Source organism: Phyllobates terribilis, unplaced genomic scaffold, assembly GCF_046119375.1.
Source record: "Phyllobates terribilis strain yellow unplaced genomic scaffold, ASM4611937v1 Scaffold_2__4_contigs__length_985480577, whole genome shotgun sequence".
In the NCBI taxonomy this organism is placed as follows: Eukaryota; Metazoa; Chordata; class Amphibia; order Anura; family Dendrobatidae; genus Phyllobates; species Phyllobates terribilis.
Genome location: NW_027362762.1, coordinates 969,923,926 through 969,947,822, shown reverse-complemented (window position 1 = coordinate 969,947,822; position 23,897 = coordinate 969,923,926). Strand labels below are relative to the sequence as shown.

General features: G+C 46.8%; 1 protein-coding gene across 1 annotated transcript in view; it reads right to left on the bottom strand.

Annotated features, from left to right (window-relative positions):
- Nucleotides 1-15,193, bottom strand: part of HGD (homogentisate 1,2-dioxygenase) — a 45,391-nt gene extending 30,198 nt beyond the window's left edge. The window contains exon 1 of the mRNA XM_073668713.1: nt 15,019-15,193. Coding sequence (XP_073524814.1) covers nt 15,019-15,033 — 15 coding nt within the window. The 5' untranslated portion in view covers nt 15,034-15,193. The remainder of the gene's footprint in view (nt 1-15,018) is intronic.
- Nucleotides 15,194-23,897: the final 8,704 nt, after the last annotated feature.

Below are 23,897 nucleotides of genomic sequence, written 5' to 3'. Positions count from 1 at the left end.
CTAGAGGGAGCTCACTACATACAGATTTATACAGCCATCACTAGAGGGAGCTCACTACATACAGATTTATACAGCCACCACTAGGGGGAGCTCACTACATACAGATGTATACAGCCACCACTAGGAGGAGCTCACTACATACAGATATACACAGCCATCACTAGAGAGGGCTCACTACATACAGATTTATACAGCCACCACTAGAGGGAGCTCACTACATACAGATTTATACAGCCACCACTAGGGGGAGCTCACTGCATACAGGTTTATACAGCCACAACTAGAGGGAGCTCACTGCATACAGATTTATACAGCCACCACTAGAGGAGCTCACTACATACAGATTTATACAGCCACAACTAGAGGGAGCTCACTACATACAGATTTATACAGCCACCACTAGGGGGAGCTCACTACATACAGATGTATACAGCCACCACTAGGAGGAGCTCACTACATACAGATATACACAGCCATCACTAGAGAGGGCTCACTACATACAGATTTATACAGCCACCACTAGAGGGAGCTCACTACATACAGATTTATACAGCCACCACTAGGGGGAGCTCACTGCATACAGATTTATACAGCCACGACTAGAGGGAGCTCACTGCATACAGATTTATACAGCCACCACTAGAGGAGCTCACTACATACAGATTTATACAGCCACAACTAGAGGGAGCTCACTACATACAGATTTATACAGTCCCCACTAGAGGGAGCTCACTACATACAGATTTATACAGCCACCACTAGGGGGAGCTCACTACATACAGATTTATACAGCCACAAGTAGAGGGAGCTGACTACATATACAATGGGTACAGTAAGTATTCAGACCCCTTTAAATTTTTCACTGTTTCATTGCAGCCATTTGGTAAATTCTAAAAAGTTCATTTTTTTTTCTCAGTAAAGTCCACTCTGCACCCCATCTTGACTGGAAAAAAAACCAGAAATGTAGAAATTTTTGCCAATTTATTAAAAGAGAAAAACTGAAATATCACATGGTCATAAGTATTCAGACCCTTTGCTCAGTGTTGAGTAGAAGCCCCCTTTTGAGCTAGTACAGCCATGAGTCTTCTTGGGAATGATGCAACAAGTTTTTCACCCCTGGATTTGGGGATCCTCTGCCATTCTTCCTTGCAGATCCTCTCCAGTTCCATCAGGTTGGATGGTGAACGTTGGTGGACAGCCATTTTCAGGTCTCTCCAGAGATGCTCAATCGGGTTTAGGTCAGGGCTCTGGCTGGGCCAGTCAAGAATGGTCACAGAGTTGTTCTGAAGCCACTCCTTTGTTATTTTAGCTGTGTGCTTAGGGTCATTGTCTTGTTGGAAGGTGAACCTTCGGCCAAGTCTGAGGTCCAGAGCACTCTGGAAGAGGTTTTCATCCAGGATATCTCTGTACTTGGCCGCATTCATGTTTCCTTCAATTGCAACCAGCCGTCCTGTCCCTGCAGCTGAAAAACACCCCCATAGCATGATGCTGCCACCACCATGTTTCACTGTTGGGATTGTATTGGGCAGGTGATGAGCAGTGCCAGGTTTTCTCAACACAAACCGCTTAGAATAATCAGCAAAAAGTTCTATCATCGTCTCATCAGACCAGAGAATCTTATTTCTCATAGTCTGGGAGTCCTTCATGTGTTTTTGAGCAAACTCTATGCGGGCTTTCATATGTCTTGCACTGAGGAGAGGCTTCCGTCAGGCCACTGTGCCATAAAGGCCCAACTGGTGGAACGCTGCAGTGATAGTTGACTTTGTGGAACTTTCTCCCATCTCCCTACTGCATCTCTGGAGCTCAGCCACAGTGATCTTGGGGTTCTTCTTTACCTCTCTCACCAAGGCTCTTCTCCCACAATTGTTCAGTTTGGCTGGACAGTCAGGTCTAGGAAGACTTCTGGTGGTCCCAAACTTCTTCCATTTAAGGATTATGGAGGCCACTGTGCTCTTAGGAACCTTGAGTAATGTAGAAATTATTTTGCAACCTTGGCCAGATCTGTGCCTTGCCACAATTCTGTCTCTGAGCTCCTTGGGCAGTTCCTTTGAGCTCATGATTCTCATTTGGTCTGACATGCACTGTGAGCTGTGAGGTCTTATATAGACAGGTGTGCACCTTTCCAAATCAAGTCCTATCAGTTTAATTAAACACAGCTGGACTCCAAAGAAGGAGTAGAACCATCTCAAGGAGGATCACAAGGAAATGGACAGCATGTGACTTAAATATGAGTGTCTGAGCAAAGGGTCTGAATACTTATGACCATGGGATATTTCAGTTTTTCTTTTTTTAATACATTTGCAAAAATGTCTACATTTCTGTTTTTTTACAGTCAAGATGAGGTGCAGAGTGTACATTAATGAGAAAAAAAATGAACTTTTTAGAATTTTCCAAATGGATGCAATGAAACAAAGAGTGAAAAATTTAAAGGGGTCTGAATACTTTCCGTACCCACTGTAGATTTATACAGTCACCACTAGGGTAGGGAGAGCTCACTACATAATAAAATATACAGCCATCAATAAGTGGAGGTCACTAAATACAGATTTATGCCACCCCTAGAGGGAACTGACTACATACAGATTTATACAGCCACCACTAGAGAGAGCTCACTACATAGATTTATACAGCCATCACTAGGGGGAGCTCATTACATACAGATTTATACAGTCACCACTAGGGGGAGCTCACTACATACAGATTTATACAGCCACCGCTAGGGGGAGCAGACTACATATAGATTTATACAGCCACCACTAGAGAGAGCTCACTACATACAGATTTATACAGCCACCACTAGAGGGAGTTTACTACATACAGATTTATACAGTCACCACTAGGGGGAGCTCACTACATACAGATTTATACAGTCACCACTAGAGGGAGCTCACTACATACAGATTTATACAGCCACCACTAGAGGGAGCTCACTACATAGATTTATACAGCCATCACTAGGGGGAGCTCATTACATACAGATTTATACAGTCACCACTAGGGGGAGCTCACTACATACAGATTTATACAGCCACTGCTAGGGGGAGCAGACTACATATAGATTTATACAGCCACATTGGAGGATTTCTGAGCATTAACAACCTTTTTAAGGTCTGGCCACAACATCTCAATTGGATTAAGGTCAGGACTTTGACTAGGCCACGCCAAAGTCTTAATTTTGTTTTTCTTTAGCCATTCAGAGGTGGACTTGCTGGTGTGTTTTGGATCCTTGTCTTGCTGCATACCCCAGGTGCGCTTCAGGTTGAGGTCGCCGACAGATGGCCGGACATTCTCCTTCAGGATTTTTTGGTAGACAGCAGAATTCCTGGTTCCATTTACCACAGTCAGTCTTCCAGGTCCTGAAGCAGCAAAACAGCCCCAGACCATCACACTACCACCACCATATTTTACTGTTGGTATGATGTTCCTTTTCTGAAATGCTGTGTTACTTCTACGCCAGATGTAATGGAACATACACCTTCCAAAAAGTTCAACTTTTGTCTTGTCAGTCCACAGGGTATTCTCCCAAAAGTCTTGCCTTCAAGATGTTTTCTGGCAAAACTGAGATGAGCCTTTGCTCAGCAGCTCTGGCATGTCTGCCATTTTTGCCCAGTCTCTTTCTTTTGGTGGAGTCATGAAAACTGACCTTAACTGAGACAAGTGAGGCCTGCAGTTATTTGGATGTTGTTGTGGGGTGTTTTGGGACCTCTCAGATGAGTCGTCGCTGCGCTCTTGGGGTAACTTTGGTTAGCTGGCTACTCCTGGGAGGGTTCACCACTGTTCTAGGTTTTTGCCATTTCTGGATAATGGCTCTCACTGTGGTTCGCTGGAGTCCCAAAGCTTTAGAAATGGCTTTATAACCTTTCCAGACTGATAGATCTCAGTTACTTTGTTTCTCATTTGTTCCTGAATTTCTTTGGATCACAGCATGATGTCTAGCTTTTAAGGATCTTTTGGCCTACTTCACTTTGTCAGGCAGGTCCTGCTTAAGTGATTTCTTGATTGAGAACAGGTGTGGCAGTAATCCGGCCTGTGTGTGGCAGGGGAAATTGAACTCAGCTTCCCAAAGATATGATAAAGCACAGTTAATTTATGTTTAGGGGGCAATCACTTTCTCACACAGGGCCGTGTACGTTTGGATTTTTTTTCCCCTTAATAATAAAGACCTTCATTTAAAAACTGCATTTTGTGTTTACTTGTGTTATCTTTCTATAATATTTAAATTTGTTTTTTGATCTGAAACATTCAAGTGTGACCAACATGCAAAAGAATAAGAAATCAGGAAGGGGGCAAACTTTTTCCCACCACAATACAGATTTACACTTACAGCGGCCGCTGATTGTTGTCATGTGTCCGCTGCAGCCAATCTCACATCCCCCGCTGGGAATAGCGGCAGTGATGAGATTGCAGGATCGGTGCCGCTGTGAGAGGTATCGATTGCTTTTACTGTAATTAGGGTCTGAATTGATGAAGCAGGACGCCTTCTAGATTCGGCAGGTCGTACTCCAGCTTCTTTTCATTAAAAGTGGCGTTCATAAATAAATCTCCCCCATTGTAACCAGTGCGGTTCTGTGTGCGGTTCTGTGTGCGGTGCTTGTCAGATAAAGCTGCTGAGTCACAATGTGTCAGGACCCGCCACATGTGGGAGAAGTTACTGAAACTGCAGAATCTGGTGGAGGAGTGAGGCACACCAGAGTAGGACAGGGGCTAGAGATCAGGCCACCCTCCCCACTTGGTCCTTATGTTGCCATTATTATTATTATAACGCCATTTATTCCATGGCGCTTTACATGTGAAAAAGGGGTATACATAGCAAAAACAATTACAATAATCTTGAACAAAACGTGATGACGACTACAGGAGGAGAGAGGACCCTGCCCGCAAGGCTCACAATCTACAAGCCCTTATTGTCAGTTTTCTGCCCCTTTAACCCCTTTCCGACCTGGTCAGTAATAGTACGCACCAGATCGGGAAGGCCGGTTCAGCGGGGGCTCCGGCGGTGAGCCCGCACTGAACCGAGCACATGTCAGTTGATTATTACAGCTGACATGTGCCCGCAACAGCCACGGGTGGAATCGCGATCCACCCACAGCTGTTTACATGTTAAATGCCACTGTCAATCTCTGACAGCGGCATTTAACTTGCGCTTCCGGGAAGCGCGTCCTAAGCCCCGCCCATCGGTGACCCTGTCACATGATCGTGGGTCACCAGTGGGTGGGCATGACAACCCAGGGTCTGCAGCAGAAGCCTGTGGGTGTCATGTCTCAATTGCTATGAGCGCCACCTATGGTAAAACCAGTGATGGTGTTTAAAAGTACAACCCGTCCTGCAAAAAATAAGCCCTCACACGGCCATATTGAATGAAAATTAAAAAAGTTCTGGCTCTGGGAAGAAGGGGAGCAAAAAATGAAAACACAAAAACAGAAAGACCCAAGGTCGTTAAGGTGTTAATTGCCCCGGGATGCAGCTTTTTCCGCCGTCCTTTGCGGCAGGCAGCGGTGACATTTGCCTGGCACACACCGGGAGCCGTGAAATATTTAGCAGCTTCTTGCCCTCCCCACAGGTTAATCTGCTCTCCCCTCCCCCGCAGTCGCACACCAGGGTCCACCACCCATGACCTTTCCACACTTTGCACCAATGAAGGTTCTGGAGCCGGTGCTGGGGAATCGGGATCCGCACAAACCCATCATTTATTCATATAGGGCAGCGTGCTGGCGGTGGTCGCTCTCCTGCAGTTCGCTGACAATTCAGTAATTAATCTGCTCGTTAATCCTGTCTATGTTTATGGAATAACTCCGGTGCCAGCGGCAAGAAAGGCACAAATAACCAGTAGATGGCGGAGCGCCTACGGCAAACGATCCAGTATTAGTGCACTGACTGTGGAAGGATGGAGCAGAGTCAGGAATGTTGGGTGTAACCTAAGCCGCTCCTGCCATGATACATTTTCTCATCAGATGTCTCCTCCTGCAGCTCTTCCTCCCCTCTCACAGCAGGCAGTCTCAAGGACATGCTGGGGAACATTTACTAAACTATTTGCTGCTGCCAGAAAAAGTTGCATATTTTATTGCATCTTACTCTGGAGAGCCGCAGCTTTCAGTCTCAAAGGCCCAGAGGGAAAGGAAAGATGCAGCTGCCCCCCAAGTCAAACATTTCCTGGGGTCTAAGTGTTCCTCTGTGCGGAGAATACCGGTACGCTCAATAAATGACACACGGGACTCATCCACCCTGCACAGGCACACCTGCACAGAGCACGCTCACAGCACTCCACAATTGCCAACCACGAGAGGTCTTAGGACTTTTTTTTGTCTGTGTGTCTCCTGTAAAGTAAATCTCAGATACTGCCGCCACAGAGCAGAGCGACAGCTCCGGCCACCCCGATAATCATGTGCAGAAGGAATAAAAAAGTAAAAACAGGTCGTGTTCCAGTATCTGCTTTAACCCCTTATAGGGCGAATACACTTGAATAATTTGTTGCCATTGTTGTAGAAACAAAAAATTAATTAATAAAAACAAACATCAGAGACAGCCCCCCACCCCCCGCACTAAAAAGTTATTTGTCGGGAAATTGCTGACTGAACATTTATTAACTCCTTAACTTTTTTATCCATGACCCATTAGTCCTAACAGACTGGGTGGAGCTTAGTTATCACATGACCATCTACCTGACAACTGGTGTCACTGGACCACAAGTCTCCTGGTTTGGGAATAGATGTCAGCAGAATAGTCAGGAGCCGCAGTGATGAGGAAAATCCCAGAATACAACACTGACTGCAGGAGGCACCAGACGTCCCAGCACAGACACTGTCAAACAGGGGAGGCTGCTGTCACACTCCATTATATCGGGGTGTTGCTCCATCAGGCGCCATTATCTCGGGGTGTTGCTCCATCAGGCGCCGTTATCTCGGGGTGTTGCTCCATCAGGCGCCGTTATATAGGCGTGTTACATCAGGAGCCATTATGTCGAGGTGTTGCTCCATCAGGTGCCGTTATCTCGGGGTGTTGCTCCATCAGGCGCCGTTATCTCAGGGTGTTGCTCCATCAGGTGCCGTTATCTCGGGGTGTTGCTCCATCAGGTGCCGTTATATAGGGGTGTTACTATATCAGGCGCCATTATGTCAGGGTGTTGCTCCATCAGGTGCCGTTATCTCGGGGTGTTGCTACATAATAATAATAATCTTTATTTATATAGCGCCAACATATTCTGCAGCGCTTTACAGTTCAGAGGTAAGGCGCCGTTATGTCGGGGTGTTGCTACATCAGGCGCCGTTATCTCGGGGTGTTGCTCCATCAGGCGCCGTTATATCGGGGTGTTATTACATAATAATAATAATAATCTTTATTTATATAGCGCCAACATATTCCGCAGCGCTTTACAATTCAGAGGTAAGGCGCCGTTATCTCGGGGTGTTGCTACATCAGGCGCCGTTATCTCGGGGTGTTCCTACATCAGGCGCTGTTATCACGGGGTCTTGCTCCATCATGCACCGTTATATCGGGGTGTTATTACATAATAATAATAATCTTTATTTATATAGCGCCAACATATTCCGCAGCGCTTTACAATTCAGAGGTAAGGCGCCGTTATGTCGGGGTGTTGCTACATCAGGCGCCGTTATCTCGGGGTGTTGCTACATCAGGCGCCGTTATCTCGGGGTGTTGCTCCATCAGGCGCCGGTATATAGGGGTGTTACTACATCAGGCACCATTATGTCAGGGTGTTGCTCCATCAGGTGCCGTTATATAGGGGTGTTACTACATCAGGCACCATTATGTCGGGGTGTTGCTCCATCAGGTGCCGTTATATAGGGGTGTTACTACATCAGGCACCATTATGTCAGGGTGTTGCTCCATCAGGTGCCGTTATCTCGGGGTGTTATTACATAATAATAATAATCTTTATTTATATAGAACCAACATATTCCGCAGCGCTTTACAATTCAGAGGTAAGGCGCCGTTATGTCGGGGTGTTGCTACATCAGGCGCTGTTATCTCGGGGTGTTGCTCCATCAGGCGCCGTTATATAGGGGTGTTACTACATCAGGCACCATTATGTCGGGGTGTTGCTCCATCAGGTGCCGTTATATAGGATTGTTACTACATCAGGCACCATTATGTCAGGGTGTTGCTCCATCAGGTGCCGTTATCTCGGGGTGTTATTACATAATAATAATAATCTTTATTTATATAGCGCCAACATATTCCGCAGCGCTTTACAATTCAGAGGTAAGGCGCCGTTATGTCTGGGTGTTGCTACATCAGGCACCGTTATCTCGGGGTGTTGCTCCATCAGGCACCGTTATCTCGGGGTGTTGCTCCATCAGGCGCCGTTATCTCGGGGTGTTGCTCCATCAGACGCCGTTATCTCGGGGTGAGAACTATATAGGACACTATTATATTATTACATCATCGCCCCCTGAGCGCTGGGTTCGGCTCCACCCTCTTATAATGACCCGTTTACCCTCCTGACGGTGGTGACGGGGTTAATGGTGACAGCGGCAGGAACGTGCCAGGAGCTTCCATGTGGTTGAACATCTGGGCAGATGGTGCAGCTCTGGCTGTGATTGGCTGAGCCGGGAACACCCCTGCCCCACCGCCCTCCGCCCCATCCACAGACGCCCCACCTCAGGAGGCAGCAAAGGTCGCAGCGAGAGGCCTCACCGAGGCACAGGGGACTGCGGGGGAACTACAACTCCCAGCATACGCAACAGCTGCAGCGTGGTCTAAAGGTTTTTAGCTGTTGTGACTCTACAACTCCCAGCGTGTGTGCAGAAGTGTATTTATAATTCCTGCCTGCGAGGATACAGCGCCCCACATACCCAATGGGTATAAAGAAACGTAATCACTGGTGTTACATAGGACTGCAGGTGACATCTAATACATGATCTGTACTCATAGAGTTATCACTGTTATCGGTGGTGTTACATAGGACTGCAGGTTACATCTACTACATTATCTGTGCTCATAGAGTTGTCACTGTGTTATCTGTGGTCTTACATAGGACTGCAGGTATCTGTTCTTGGAGTGATCGCTGCCGTCTTCAGCCCTGATACCACAGCGGTGGAGGATGATTTTCTGGATATCACCATATACCATCCATAGTGCACATACAATACTGCCGCCACCAGTCTCCTGGAAACAGGCGGCACTTGATAAACCTGTGATTGGTCGGAGTAAAGAGCCACCCACACACAGCAACAAACCCTGACCTGTGAGGAGTATGACCCATGCACAGATTTCAGCTTCTGGCTATAAATAATAAAGTTCCCGTCCCTGGCAGCAAGCAGAGATCCAGAGAATATATGAAAAAGCTGCAGAACTGATCTCTGTACAAGGACTGGAGCCCAGGTCCAAGTAAATACAGCTCTGGCAAAGATTAAGAGACCCCTGCCCAGTTTTCAGTCCGTTCCAGTGTCAGCTGAATTCCAACCACCGTCCACCTCATTCTACTTAATGTGCTTCTGATTAGGTGATCACCTGAACCAAATCTTATGTAACGAGGGAAAGTATAAAAACCCTGCTGTGCTCTTCACAATCCTCCAGCAATAGGACAAGCTGGATGCTAGCAATAGCCCAAAAGTAATTTGAATGAAAAAATAACTTGTCACCATGCCAAAGGAGCAGAAAAGAAAAGTGTTGAGTGAGTAAGAGAAGGGCTCAATACTGGCTTTACAAGCGGAGGGATACAGTGAGCGTCATGTTGCCTCCATCCTTAAAATTTCGAAGACGGCAGTCCATTACAACAAGGTCAAGCAGCAGACATTGGGGACAACAAAGCTACAGACCGGCAGAGGGCGAAAGCGACTCTCCACTGACCGGATGACCATCATCTTATTCCAATGTCACTCAGCAACCGCTGACCTACAAAAGGAATGGCAAATGGCAGCTGGGGTGAAGTGCACGGCCAGAACAGTTGGTAACGGGCTCCTAGAGGCCTCAAGTCATGTAAAGCTAGAAAAAAGCTTTTCATCAATGAGAAGCAGAGGAGAGCCAGGCTGAAGACTGCCAAAGACCATAAGGATTGGACCATAGAGGACAGGAGTAAGGTAATCTTCTCTGATGAGTCTAATTTTCAGCTTTGCCCAACACTTGGTTGTCTAATGGTTAGACGGAGACCTGGAGAGGCGTACAAGCCACAGTGTCTGCACCCACTGTGAAATTTGGTGGAGGATCAGTGATGATCTGGGGATGCTTCAGGAATTGGGCAGGTTAATCTTTGCGAGGGATGTATGAATCAAGCCGCAAACAAGGTTATCCTTGAAAAACACTTGCTTCCTTCTGCTCAGACAATGGTCCCCAACTCTGAGGACAATGCCCCATGCCACACAGCTAGGTCAATCAATGTGTGGCTGAAGGGGCACCACATCAAGACCCTGTCATGGCCGCCCAATCTCCAGACCTGAACCCCATTGAAAACCTCTGGAATGTAATCAAGAGGAAGATGGATGGTCACAAGCCATCAAACAAAGAAGAACTGCCGGAGCGGCATAAGGTCACCCAAAAGCCGTGTGAAAGACTGGTGGAAAGCAGCCAAGACGCATGAAAGCTGGGATTAACAATCATGGTTATTCCACCAAATATTGATTTCTGAACTCTTCCCGAGTTAAAACATGATCCTTTTTTGGGTGAAAAAAATGGGGAATCAGACTGCTCTGCCCGACTGTCAGAATAATGTACCAGAGGAATCCAAATCGATGTAATGATGAAATAGACTATTTCTACGCGTTTCGTGGTGATCACACCACTTCCTCAGGACAGTCTATTCTGTTTCATCAGTCTGATGCCCCATTCTCTTCACCCAACAAAGGATCATGGCTTCGGGGTTTGCAGCAGCCGCCAATAAGTACAGTGGTTGTGTCTGACACAACCCTAATAGGGGAGAGAATTTGAATTATCTTTCACGAATATTCCTTTTATCTCGGATAAGACCCTATGTGCGCTCTATATTCCTTCTAGTTACTGAGTTAAAACATGAGGATTGTTGTTTCTAAATGAATAAGAACTTGTTTTCTTTGCATTATTTGAGACCTGCCTCTCTCTGCCTCCCCCTCTCTGCCTGCCTCTTTCTCTCTGCCCCCCTCCCTCTCTCTGCCCCTCCCTCTCTCTGCCCCTCTCTCTCTCTGCCCCTCTCTCTCTCTGCCCCTCCCTCTCTCTGCCCCTCCCTCTCTCTGCCCCTCCCTCTCTCTGCCCCTCCCTCTCTCTGCCCCTCCCTCTCTCTGCCCCTCTCTCTCTCTGCCCCCCTCCCTCTCTGCCCCCCTCCCTCTCTCTGCCCCCCTCCCTCTCTCTGCCCCCCTCCCTCTCTGCCCCCCTCCCTCTCTCTGCCCCTCCCTCTCTCTGCCCCTCCCTCTCTCTGCCCCTCCCTCTCTCTGCCCCTCTTTCTCTGCCCCCCTCTCTCTGCCCCCCTCCCTCTCTCTGCCCCTCCCTCTCTCTGCCCCTCTCTCTCTCTGCCCCCCTCCCTCTCTGCCCCTCTTTCTCTCTGCCCCTCTCTCTGCCCCCCTCCCTCTCTGCCCCCCTCCCTCTCTCTGCCCCCCTCCCTCTCTCTGCCCCTCCCTCTCTCTGCCCCTCCCTCTCTCTGCCCCTCCCTCTCTCTGCCCCTCTCTCTCTCTCTGCCCCTCTCTCTCTCTGCCCCTCCCTCTCTCTGCCCCTCCCTCTCTCTGCCCCTCCCTCTCTCTGCCCCTCCCTCTCTCTGCCCCTCCCTCTCTCTGCCCCTCCCTCTCTCTGCCCCTCCCTCTCTCTGCCCCTCCCTCTCTCTGCCCCTCTCTCTCTCTGCCCCTCTCTCTCTGCCCCTCCCTCTCTCTGCCCCTCCCTCTCTCTGCCCCCCTCCCTCTCTGCCCCCCTCCCTCTCTCTGCCCCCCTCCCTCTCTGCCCCTCTCTCTCTCTGCCCCTCCCTCTCTCTGCCCCTCCCTCTCTCTGCCCCTCCCTCTCTCTGCCCCTCCCTCTCTCTGCCCCTCCCTCTCTCTGCCCCTCTCTCTCTCTGCCCCTCTCTCTCTCTGCCCCTCTCTCTCTCTGCCCCTCTCTCTCTCTGCCCCTCTCTCTCTGCCTCCTTTTTTGCTATTTTGACAATTTCTCATTTGCTGCAAAAAATATAACATTTTTGGCTTTGAATTTCGGAGACATGTTGTCAGTAGTTTATAGAATAAAACAACAATGTACATTTTACTCAAAAATATACCTATAAGGAGAAAAATCTGAGAAAATGAAAATTTTGCAGTGGTCTCTTAATTTTTGGCAGAGCTGAATAGTGAAAGGTCCACAACCGTCTCATCCACTGCCAGCAGCAGAGATCCAGAAGATGGACAAAACTGAAACAGAACTACTGACACCAACGATGAAGCATCAAGTACATAAGACTGAACCGGGCCGTGACTCTGCCCATCAATCACACGCAGACTGCAACGCACTGCCACGTGGACGCAGAGTATTGCACCAGACGGATCACACACGTTACAGATATCAACCATATATCACGTATCAGCACTCACATCACTCATGTATCAGCCAGATATCACACACGTATCAGCCAGATATCACACACATATCGCTCATGTGTCCTCCGTGTATCGGTCCATATCACACACGTATCGCTCATGTATCTGCCGTGTATCGGTCCATATCACTCGTGTATCTGCCGTGTATCGGTCCATATCACACACGTATCACTCATGTATCTGCCGTGTATCGGTCCATATCACACACGTATCGCTCATGTGTCCTCCGTGTATCGGTCCATATCACACACGTATCACTCATGTGTCCTCCGTGTATCGGTCCATATCACACACGTATCGCTCATGTGTCCTCCGTGTATCGGTCCATATCACACACGTATTGCTCATGTGTCCTCTGTGTATCGGTCCATATCACACAAATATCGCTCATGTATCCTCTGTGTATCGGTCCATATCACACAAATATCGCTCATGTATCCTCTGTGTATCGGTCCATATCACACACGTATCACTCATGTATCTGTCGTGTATCGGTCCATATCACACACGTATCGCTCATGTGTCCTCCGTGTATCGGTCCATATCACACACGTATCGCTCATGTATCTGCCGTGTATCGGTCCATATCACTCGTGTATCTGCCGTGTATCGGTCCATATCACACACGTATCACTCATGTATCTGCCGTGTATCGGTCCATATCACACACGTATCGCTCATGTGTCCTCCGTGTATCGGTCCATATCACACACGTATCACTCATGTGTCCTCCGTGTATCGGTCCATATCACACACGTATCGCTCATGTGTCCTCCGTGTATCGGTCCATATCACACACGTATTGCTCATGTGTCCTCTGTGTATCGGTCCATATCACACAAATATCGCTCATGTATCCTCTGTGTATCGGTCCATATCACACAAATATCGCTCATGTATCCTCTGTGTATCGGTCCATATCACACACGTATCACTCATGTATCTGTCGTGTATCGGTCCATATCACACACGTATCGCTCATGTGTCCTCCGTGTATCGGTCCATATCACACACGTATCGCTCATGTATCCTCTGTGTATCGGTCCATATCACACAAATATCGCTCATGTATCCTCTGTGTATCGGTCCATATCACACACGTATCACTCATGTCCTCCGTGTATCGGTCCATATCACACACGTATCGCTCATGTGTCCTCCGTGTATCGGTCCATATCACACACGTATCGCTCATGTATCGGTCCATATAACACACGTATCGCTGATGTGTCCTCCGTGTATCGGTCCATATCACACACGTATCGCTCATGTATCCTCTGTGTATCGGTCCATATCACACACGTATCGCTCATGTGTCCTCCGTGTATCGGTCCATATCACACACGTATCGCTCATGTGTCCTCCGTGTATCGGTCCATATCACACACGTATCGCTGATGTGTCCTCCGTGTATCGGTCCATATCACACACGTATCGCTCATGTATCCTCCGTGTATCGGTCCATAACACACACGTATCGCTCATGTGTCCTCCGTGTATCGGTCCATATCACACACGTATCGCTCATGTATCCTCCGTGTATCGGTCCATATCACACACGTATCGCTCATGTATCCTCTGTGTATCGGTCCATATCACACACGTATCACTCATGTATCCTCTGTGTATCGGTCCATATCACACACGTATCGCTCATGTGTCCTCCGTGTATCGGTCCATATCACACACGTATCACTCATGTATCCTCTGTGTATCGGTCCATATCACACACGTATCACTCATGTATCCTCCGTGTATCGGTCCATATCACACACGTATCACTCATGTATCGGTCCATATCACACACGTATCGCTCATGTATCTGCCGTGTATCGGTCCATATCACACACGTATCGCTCATGTGTCCTCCGTGTATCGGTCCATATCACACACGTATCGCTCATGTATCCTCCGTGTATCGGTCCATATCACACACGTATCGCTCATGTATCCTCCGTGTATCGGTCCATATCACACACGTATCGCTCATGTATCCTCCGTGTATCGGTCCATATCACACACGTATCGCTCATGTATCCTCCGTGTATCGGTCCATATCACACACGTATCGCTCATGTATCCTCCGTGTATCGGTCCATATCACACACGTATCGCTCATGTATCCTCTGTGTATCGGTCCATATCACACACGTATCGCTCATGTATCCTCTGTGTATCGGTCCATATCACACACGTATCGCTCATGTATCCTCTGTGTATCGGTCCATATCACACACGTATCGCTCATGTATCCTCTATGTATCGGTCCATATCACACACGTATCGCTCATGTATCCTCTGTGTATCGGTCCATATCACACACGTATCGCTCATGTATCCTCTGTGTATCGGTCCATATCACACGTGAATTGTCAAATGTGTCAAGAGTTTGACCTTAACCTCAAATATAAGAAATATGTTGCAGATTCTGTCTCCTCCGCTGGCAGCACAGTAAGAATGGCGGCTCCTTATCAATAATCCTTAGGATACGTTTCCCTCCCTTCCCAGCTCCAGGTTCCCCTTTCACAGGGCTTACCTTGAGCTCTGCCATGTCCGGGTCCCTGCTGCTCCTCCGCTCCGCTCCGCTTTGTGCTGCAGATTTCTGCTCTGCCGAGGTTTAACCCGCAGCTCAATGTGGATTTGATTAAACACAGGCCGGTTGCACAATTCTACAGTGTGACTGGTGGAGGGGGAGGGGTGGGCCGCACGGGTCACTGACACAACCGAACGCAACATTACAGGTGTCTTCTCTTACAGGACACTGACCTCCCAATCCACCCACCGCCGAGCAGCGCTACACACGCCACATCACCCCACAACTTTCATTTACTTCATTGTTCTAAGTTTGTACCAGATTGCAGCTCTGGTTGTAACTGGATAATGCAATCACACTACTGTTATCCCATGGCTCAAACATCAGCTCCCTCCAGAGCTGCATTCATAGTTCTTACTAGGTGTCATGTTAGAGCACTGTGCCCTCCCGGGAGCATTCACCTGAACTTCTAAAATCTGATATATTATTTTTTACTTTTGGACAAAGCATGGTAAAAATGATGCCTCCCATAATGGTCCACAGCTAAGGATTGAGAATATATACAAATTTATACAGCCACCACTAGAGGGCGCTCACTACATACAGATTTATACAGCCACCACTAGAGGGAGCTCACTACATACAGATTTATACAGCCACCACTAGAGGGAGCTCACTACATACAGAATTCTACAGCCATCACTAGAGGGAGCTCACTACATACAGAATTATACAGCCACCACTAGGGGGAGCTCACTACATACAGATTTATACATCCACCACTAGGGGGAGCTCACTACATACAGATTTATACATCCACCACTAGGGGGAGCTCACTACATACAGATTTATACAGCCACCACTAGAGGGGGCTCACTACATACAGATTTATACAGCCACCACTAGGGGGAGCTCACTACATACAGATTTATACAGCCACCACTAGGAGGAGCTCACTACATACAGATTTATACAGTCACCACTAGAGGGAGCTCACTACATACAGATTTATACAGTCACCACTAGAGGGAGCTCACTACATACAGATTTATACAGTCACCACTAGGAGGAGCTCACTACATACAGATTTATACAGCCACCACTAGGAGGGGGAGCTCACTACATACAGATTTATACAGCCACCACTAGAGGGAGCTCACTACATACAGATTTATACAGTCACCACTAGGGAGAGCTCACTACATACAGATTTATACAGTCACCACTAGAGGGAGCTCATTACATACAGATTTATACATCCACCACTAGGGGGAGCTCACTACATACAGATTTATACAGCCACCACTAGGGGGAGCTCACTACATACAGATTTATACAGTCACCACTAGAGGGAGCTCACTACATACAGATTTATACAGCCACCACTAGAGGGAGCTCACTACATACAGATTTATACAGCCACCACTAGAGGGAGCTCACTACATACAGATTTATACAGCCACCACTAGAGAGGGCTCACTACATACAGATTTATACAGCCACCACTAGAGGGAGCTCACTACATACAGATTTATACAGCCACCACTAGGAGGGGGAGCTCACTACATACAGATTTATACATCCACCACTAGGGGGAGCTCACTACATACAGATTTATACAGCCACCACTAGAGGGAGCTCACTACATACAGATTTATACAGCCACCACTAGAGGGAGCTCACTACATACAGATTTATACAGCCACCACTAGAGGGAGCTCACTACATACAGATTTATACAGCCACCACTAGAGGGAGCTCACTACACACAGATTTATACAGCCACCACTAGGGGGAGCTCACTACATACAGATTTATACATCCACCACTACGGGGAACTCACTACATACAGATTTATACATCCACCACTAGGAGGGGGAGCTCACTACATACAGATTTATACAGTCACCACTAGGGGGAGCTCACTACATACAGATTTATACATCCACCACTACGGGGAACTCACTACATACAGATTTATATAGCCACCATTAGCGGGAGCTCACTACATACAGATTTATACAGCCACCACTAGAGGGAGCTCATTACATACAGATTTATACAGCCATCACTAGAGGGAGCTCACTACATACAGATTTCTACAGCCACCACTAGAGGGAGCTCACTACATACAGATTTATACTGCCACCACTAGGGGGAGCTCACTACATATAGATTTATACTGCCACCACTAGGGGGAGCTCACTACATATAGATTTATACTGCCACCACTAGAGGGATCTCACTACATACAGATTTATACAGCCACCACTAGGAGGAGTTCACTGCATACAGATTTATAGTCACCACTAGAGGGAGCTCACTACATACAGATTTATACAGTCACCACTAGATGGAGCTTAGTACATACAGATTTATACAGCCACCACTAGGGGGAGCTCACTACATACAGATTTATACAGCCACCACTAGGAGGAGCTCACTACATACAGATTTATACAGCCACCACTAGAGGGAGCTCACTACATACAGATTTATACAGCCACCACTAGGAGGAGCTCACCACATACAGATTTATATAGTCACCACTAGAGAGCTCACTGCATACAGATTTATACAGTCACCACTAGGAGGAGCTCACCATATACAGATTTATACAGCCACCACTAGAGGGTGTTCACTATATACAGATTTATACAGTCACTACTAGAGGGAGCTCACTACATATAGATTTATACAGTCACTACTAGGGGGAGCTCACTACATACAGATTTATACAGCCACCACTAGAGGGAGCTCACTACATACAGATTTATACAGCCACCACTAGGGGGAGCTCACTACATACAGATTTATACAGCCACCACTAGGGGGAGCTCACTACATACAGATTTATACAGCCACCACTAGAGGGAGCTCACTACATACAGATTTATACAGCCACCACTAGAGGGAGCTCACTACATACAGATTTATACAGCCACCACTAGAGGGAGCTCACTACATACAGATTTATACAGCCACCACTAGAGGGAGCTCACTACATACAGATTTATACAGCCACCACTAGAGGGAGCTCACTACATACAGATTTATACAGCCACCACTAGGGGGAGCTCACTACATACAGATTTATACATCCACCACTAGGGGGAGCTCACTACATACAGATTTATACAGCCACCACTAGAGGGAGCTCACTACATACAGATTTATACAGCCACCACTAGAGGGAGCTCACTACATACAGATTTATACAGCCACCACTAGAGGGAGCTCACTACATACAGATTTATACAGCCACCACTAGAGGGAGCTCACTACACACAGATTTATACAGCCACCACTAGGGGGAGCTCACTACATACAGATTTATACATCCACCACTACGGGGAACTCACTACATACAGATTTATACAGTCACCACTAGGGGGAGCTCACTACATACAGATTTATACATCCACCACTACGGGGAACTCACTACATACAGATTTATACAGCCACCACTAGCGGGAGCTCACTACATACAGATTTATACAGCCACCACTAGAGGGAGCTCATTACATACAGATTTATACAGCCATCACTAGAGGGAGCTCACTACATACAGATTTCTACAGCCACCACTAGAGGGAGCTCACTACATACAGATTTATACTGCCACCACTAGGGGGAGCTCACTACATATAGATTTATACTGCCACCACTAGAGGGATCTCACTACATACAGATTTATACAGCCACCACTAGGAGGAGTTCACTGCATACAGATTTATAGTCACCACTAGAGGGAGCTCACTACATACAGATTTATACAGTCACCACTAGATGGAGCTTAGTACATACAGATTTATACAGCCACCACTAGGGGGAGCTCACTACATACAGATTTATACAGCCACCACTAGGAGGAGCTCACTACATACAGATTTATACAGCCACCACTAGAGGGAGCTCACTACATACAGTTTTATACAGCCACCACTAGAGGGAGCTCACTACATACAGATTTATACAGCCACCACTAGAGGGAGCTCACTACATACAGATTTATACAGCCACCACTAGGAGGAGCTCACTACATACAGATTTATATAGTCACCACTAGAGAGCTCACTGCATACAGATTTATACAGTCACCACTAGGAGGAGCTCAGTACATACAAATTTATACAGCCACCACTAGGAGGAGCTCACTACATACAAATTTATACAGCCACCACTAGGAGGAGCTCACTACATACAGATTTATACAGCCACCACTAGGGGGAGCTCACTACATACAGATTTATACAGCCACCACTAGGGGGAGCTCACTACATACAGATTTATACAGCCACCACTAGAGGGAGCTCACTACATACAGATTTATACAGCCACCACTAGAGGGCGCTCACTACATACAGATTTATACAGCCACCACTAGGGGGAGCTCACTACATACAGATTTATACAGCCACCACTAGAGGGAGCTCACTACATACAGATTTATACAGCCACCACTAGAGGGAGCTCACTACATACAGATTTATATAGTCACTACTAGAGGGAGCTCACTACATATAGATTTATACAGTCACTACTAAGGGGAGCTCACTACATACAGATTTATACAGTCACCACTAGAGGGAGCTCACTACATACATATTTATACAGCCACCACTAGGGGGAGCTCACTACATACAGATTTATACAGTCACCACTAGGAGGAGCTCACTACATAGAGCTTTATACAGTCACCACTAGGAGGAGCTCACTACATACAGATTTATACAGTCACCACTAGGGGGAGCTCACTACATACAGATTTATACAGTCACCACTAGGTGGAGCTCACCATATACAGATTTATACAGTCACCACTAGAGGGAGCTCACTACATACAGATTTATACAGCCACCACTAGAGGGAGCTCACTACATACAGATTTATACAGCCACCACTAGAGGGAGCTCACTACATACAGATTTATACAGCCACCACTAGGAGGAGCTCACTACATACAAATTTATACAGCCACCACTAGGAGGAGCTCACTACATACAGATTTATACAGCCACCACTAGGGGGAGCTCACTACATACAGATTTATACAGCCACCACTAGGGGGAGCTCACTACATACAGATTTATACAGCCACCACTAGAGGGAGCTCACTACATACAGATTTATACAGCCACCACTAGAGGGCGCTCACTACATACAGATTTATACAGCCACCACTAGGGGGAGCTCACTACATACAGATTTATACAGCCACCACTAGAGGGAGCTCACTACATACAGATTTATACAGCCACCACTAGAGGGAGCTCACTACATACAGATTTATATAGTCACTACTAGAGGGAGCTCACTACATATAGATTTATACAGTCACTACTAGGGGGAGCTCACTACATACAGATTTATACAGTCACCACTAGAGGGAGCTCACTACATACATATTTATACAGCCACCACTAGGGGGAGCTCACTACATACAGATTTATACAGTCACCACTAGGAGGAGCTCACTACATAGAGCTTTATACAGTCACCACTAGGAGGAGCTCACTACATACAGATTTATACAGTCACCACTAGGGGGAGCTCACTACATACAGATTTATACAGTCACCACTAGGTGGAGCTCACCATATACAGATTTATACAGTCACCACTAGAGGGAGCTCACTACATACAGATTTATACAGCCACCACTAGGGGAAGCTCACTACATACAGATTTATACAGCCACCACTAGGGGGAGCTCACTACATACAGATTTATACAGCCACCACTAGGGGGAGCTCACTACATACAGATTTATACAGCCACCACTAGAGGGAGCTCACTACATACAGATTTATACAGTCACCACTAGGGGGAGCTCACTACATACAGATTTATACAGTCACCACTAGGGGGAGCTCACTACATACAGATTTATACAGCCACCACTAGGGGGAGCTCACCATATACAGATTTATACAGTCACCACTAGGGGGAGCTCACTACATACAGATTTATACAGCCACCACTAGGGGAAGCTCACTACATACAGATTTATACAGCCACCACTAGGGGGAGCTCACTACATACAGATTTAAACAGCCACCACTAGGGGGAGCTCACTACATACAGATTTATACAGCCACCACTAGAGAGAGCTCACTGCATACAGATTTATACAGTCACCACTAGGGGGAGCTCACTACATACAGATTTATACAGTCACCACTAGAGGGAGCTCACTACATATAGATTTATACAGTCACTACTAGGGGGAGCTCACTACATACAGATTTATACAGTCAACACTAGGAGGAGCTCACTACATACAGATTTATACAGCCACCACTAGAGGAAGCTCACTACATACAGATTTATACAGCCACCACTAGAGGAAGCTCACTACATACAGATTTATACAGCCACCACTATAGGGAGCTCACTACATACAGATTTATACATCCACCACTAGGGGGAGCTCACTACATACAGATTTATACAGCCACCACTAGAGAGCTCACTACATACAGATTTATACAGCCACCACTAGAGAGAGCTCACTACATACAGATTTATACAGCCACCACTAGAGGGAGCTCACTACATACAGATTTATACAGTCACCACTAGGAGGAGCTCACTACATACAGATTTATACAGTCACCACTAGGAGGAGCTCACTACATACAGATTTATACAGCCACCACTAGGGGGAGCTCACTACATACAGCTTTATACAGTCACCACTAGGTGGAGCTCACCATATACAGATTTATACAGTCACCACTAGAGGGAGCTCACTACATACAGATTTATACAGCCACCACTAGGGGGAGCTCACTACATACAGATTTATACAGCCACCACTAGGGGGAGCTCACTACATACAGATTTATACAGCCACCACTAGAGGGAGCTCACTACATACAGATTTATACAGTCACCACTAGGGGGAGCTCACTACATACAGATTTATACAGTCACCACTAGGGGGAGCTCACCACATACAGATTTATACAGCCACCACTAGGGGGAGCTCACCATATACAGATTTATACAGTCACCACTAGGGGGAGCTCACTACATACAGATTTAAACAGCCACCACTAGGGGGAGCTCACTACATACAGATTTATACAGCCACCACTAGGAGGAGCTCACTACATACAGATTTATACAGCCACCACTAGAGAGAGCTCACTACATACAGATTTATACAGTCACCACTAGAGAGAGCTCACTGCCTACAGATTTATACAGTCACCACTAGAGAGAGCTCACTGCCTACAGATTTATACAGTCAACACTAGGAGGAGCTCACTACATACAGATTTATACAGCCACCACTAGAGGAAGCTCACTACATACAGATTTATACAGCCACCACTAGAGGGAGCTCACTACATACAGATTTATACATCCACCACTAGGGGGAGCTCACTACATACAGATTTATACAGCCACCACTAGAGAGCTCACTACATACAGATTTATACAGCCACCACTAGAGGGAGCTCACTACATACAGATTTATACAGCCACCACTAGGAGGAGCTCACTACATACAAATTTATACAGCCACCACTAGAGGGAGCTCACTACATACAGATTTATACAGCCACCACTAGGGGGAGCTCACCATATACAGATTTATACAGTCACCACTAGAGAGGGCTCACTACATACAGATTTATACAGCCACAACTAGAGGGGGCTCACTACATACAGATTTATACAGCCACCACTAGAGGGAGCTCACTACATACAGATTCATACAGCCACCACTAGAGGGAGCTCACTACATACAGATTTATACAGCCACCATTAGGAGGAGCTCACTACATACAGATTTATACAGCCACCACTAGAGAGCTCACTACATACAGATTTATACAGCCACCACTAGAGAGAGCTCACTACATACAGATTTATACAGCCACCACTAGAGGGAGCTCACTACATACAGATTTATACAGCCACCACTAGGGGGAGCTCACCATATACATATTTATACAGTCACCACTAGAGGGGGCTCACTACATACAGATTTATACAGCCACAACTAGAGGGGGCTCACTACATACAGATTTATACAGTCACCACTAAAGGGAGCTCACTACATACAGATTCATACAGCCACCACTAGAGGGAGCTCACTACATACAGATTTATACAGCCACCATTAGGAGGAGCTCACTACATACAGATTTATACAGCCACCACTAGAGGGAGCTCACTACATACAGATTTATACAGCCACCACTAGGAGGAGCTCACTACATACAGATTTATACATCCACCACTAGAGGGAGCTCACTACATACAGATTTATACAGCCACCACTAGAGAGAGCTCACTACATACAGATTTATACAACCACCACTAGGGGGAGCTCAGTACATACAGATTTATACAGCCACCACTAGAGGGAGATCACTACATACAGATTCATACAGCCACCACTAGGGGGAGCTCACTGCATACAGATTTATACAGCCACCGCTAGGAGGAGCTCAGTACATACAGATTTATACAGCCACCACTAGGGGGCGCTCTCTACACACAGATTTATACAGTCACCACTAGGGGGCGCTCCCTACATACAGACCTATCATGTCTTATGAAGATGGCACATGTGGAGGTGGCTGATGAGAGCTGGAATCGGAGGCTGATATTCTGGTACTTCGGCAGTGCCATCCATGCTGGATTATCAGAATTTTACTGCGTGAATACCAGCATTTCCCCTCAAGTCACCACCCAGATGTCACAGTCTGGGGCTGAAATGTCCTGAACATCCCCAGATGTTGGAAACAAAGTAAACAGGAAACATGGGGGTGTTAGCGTTAGACAGCTGCTGTGAAAGCTTCATGTAATTGTAGGATTCACAGATGACACGGTAATCACCAACATAAAGGAGTTAACGCCCA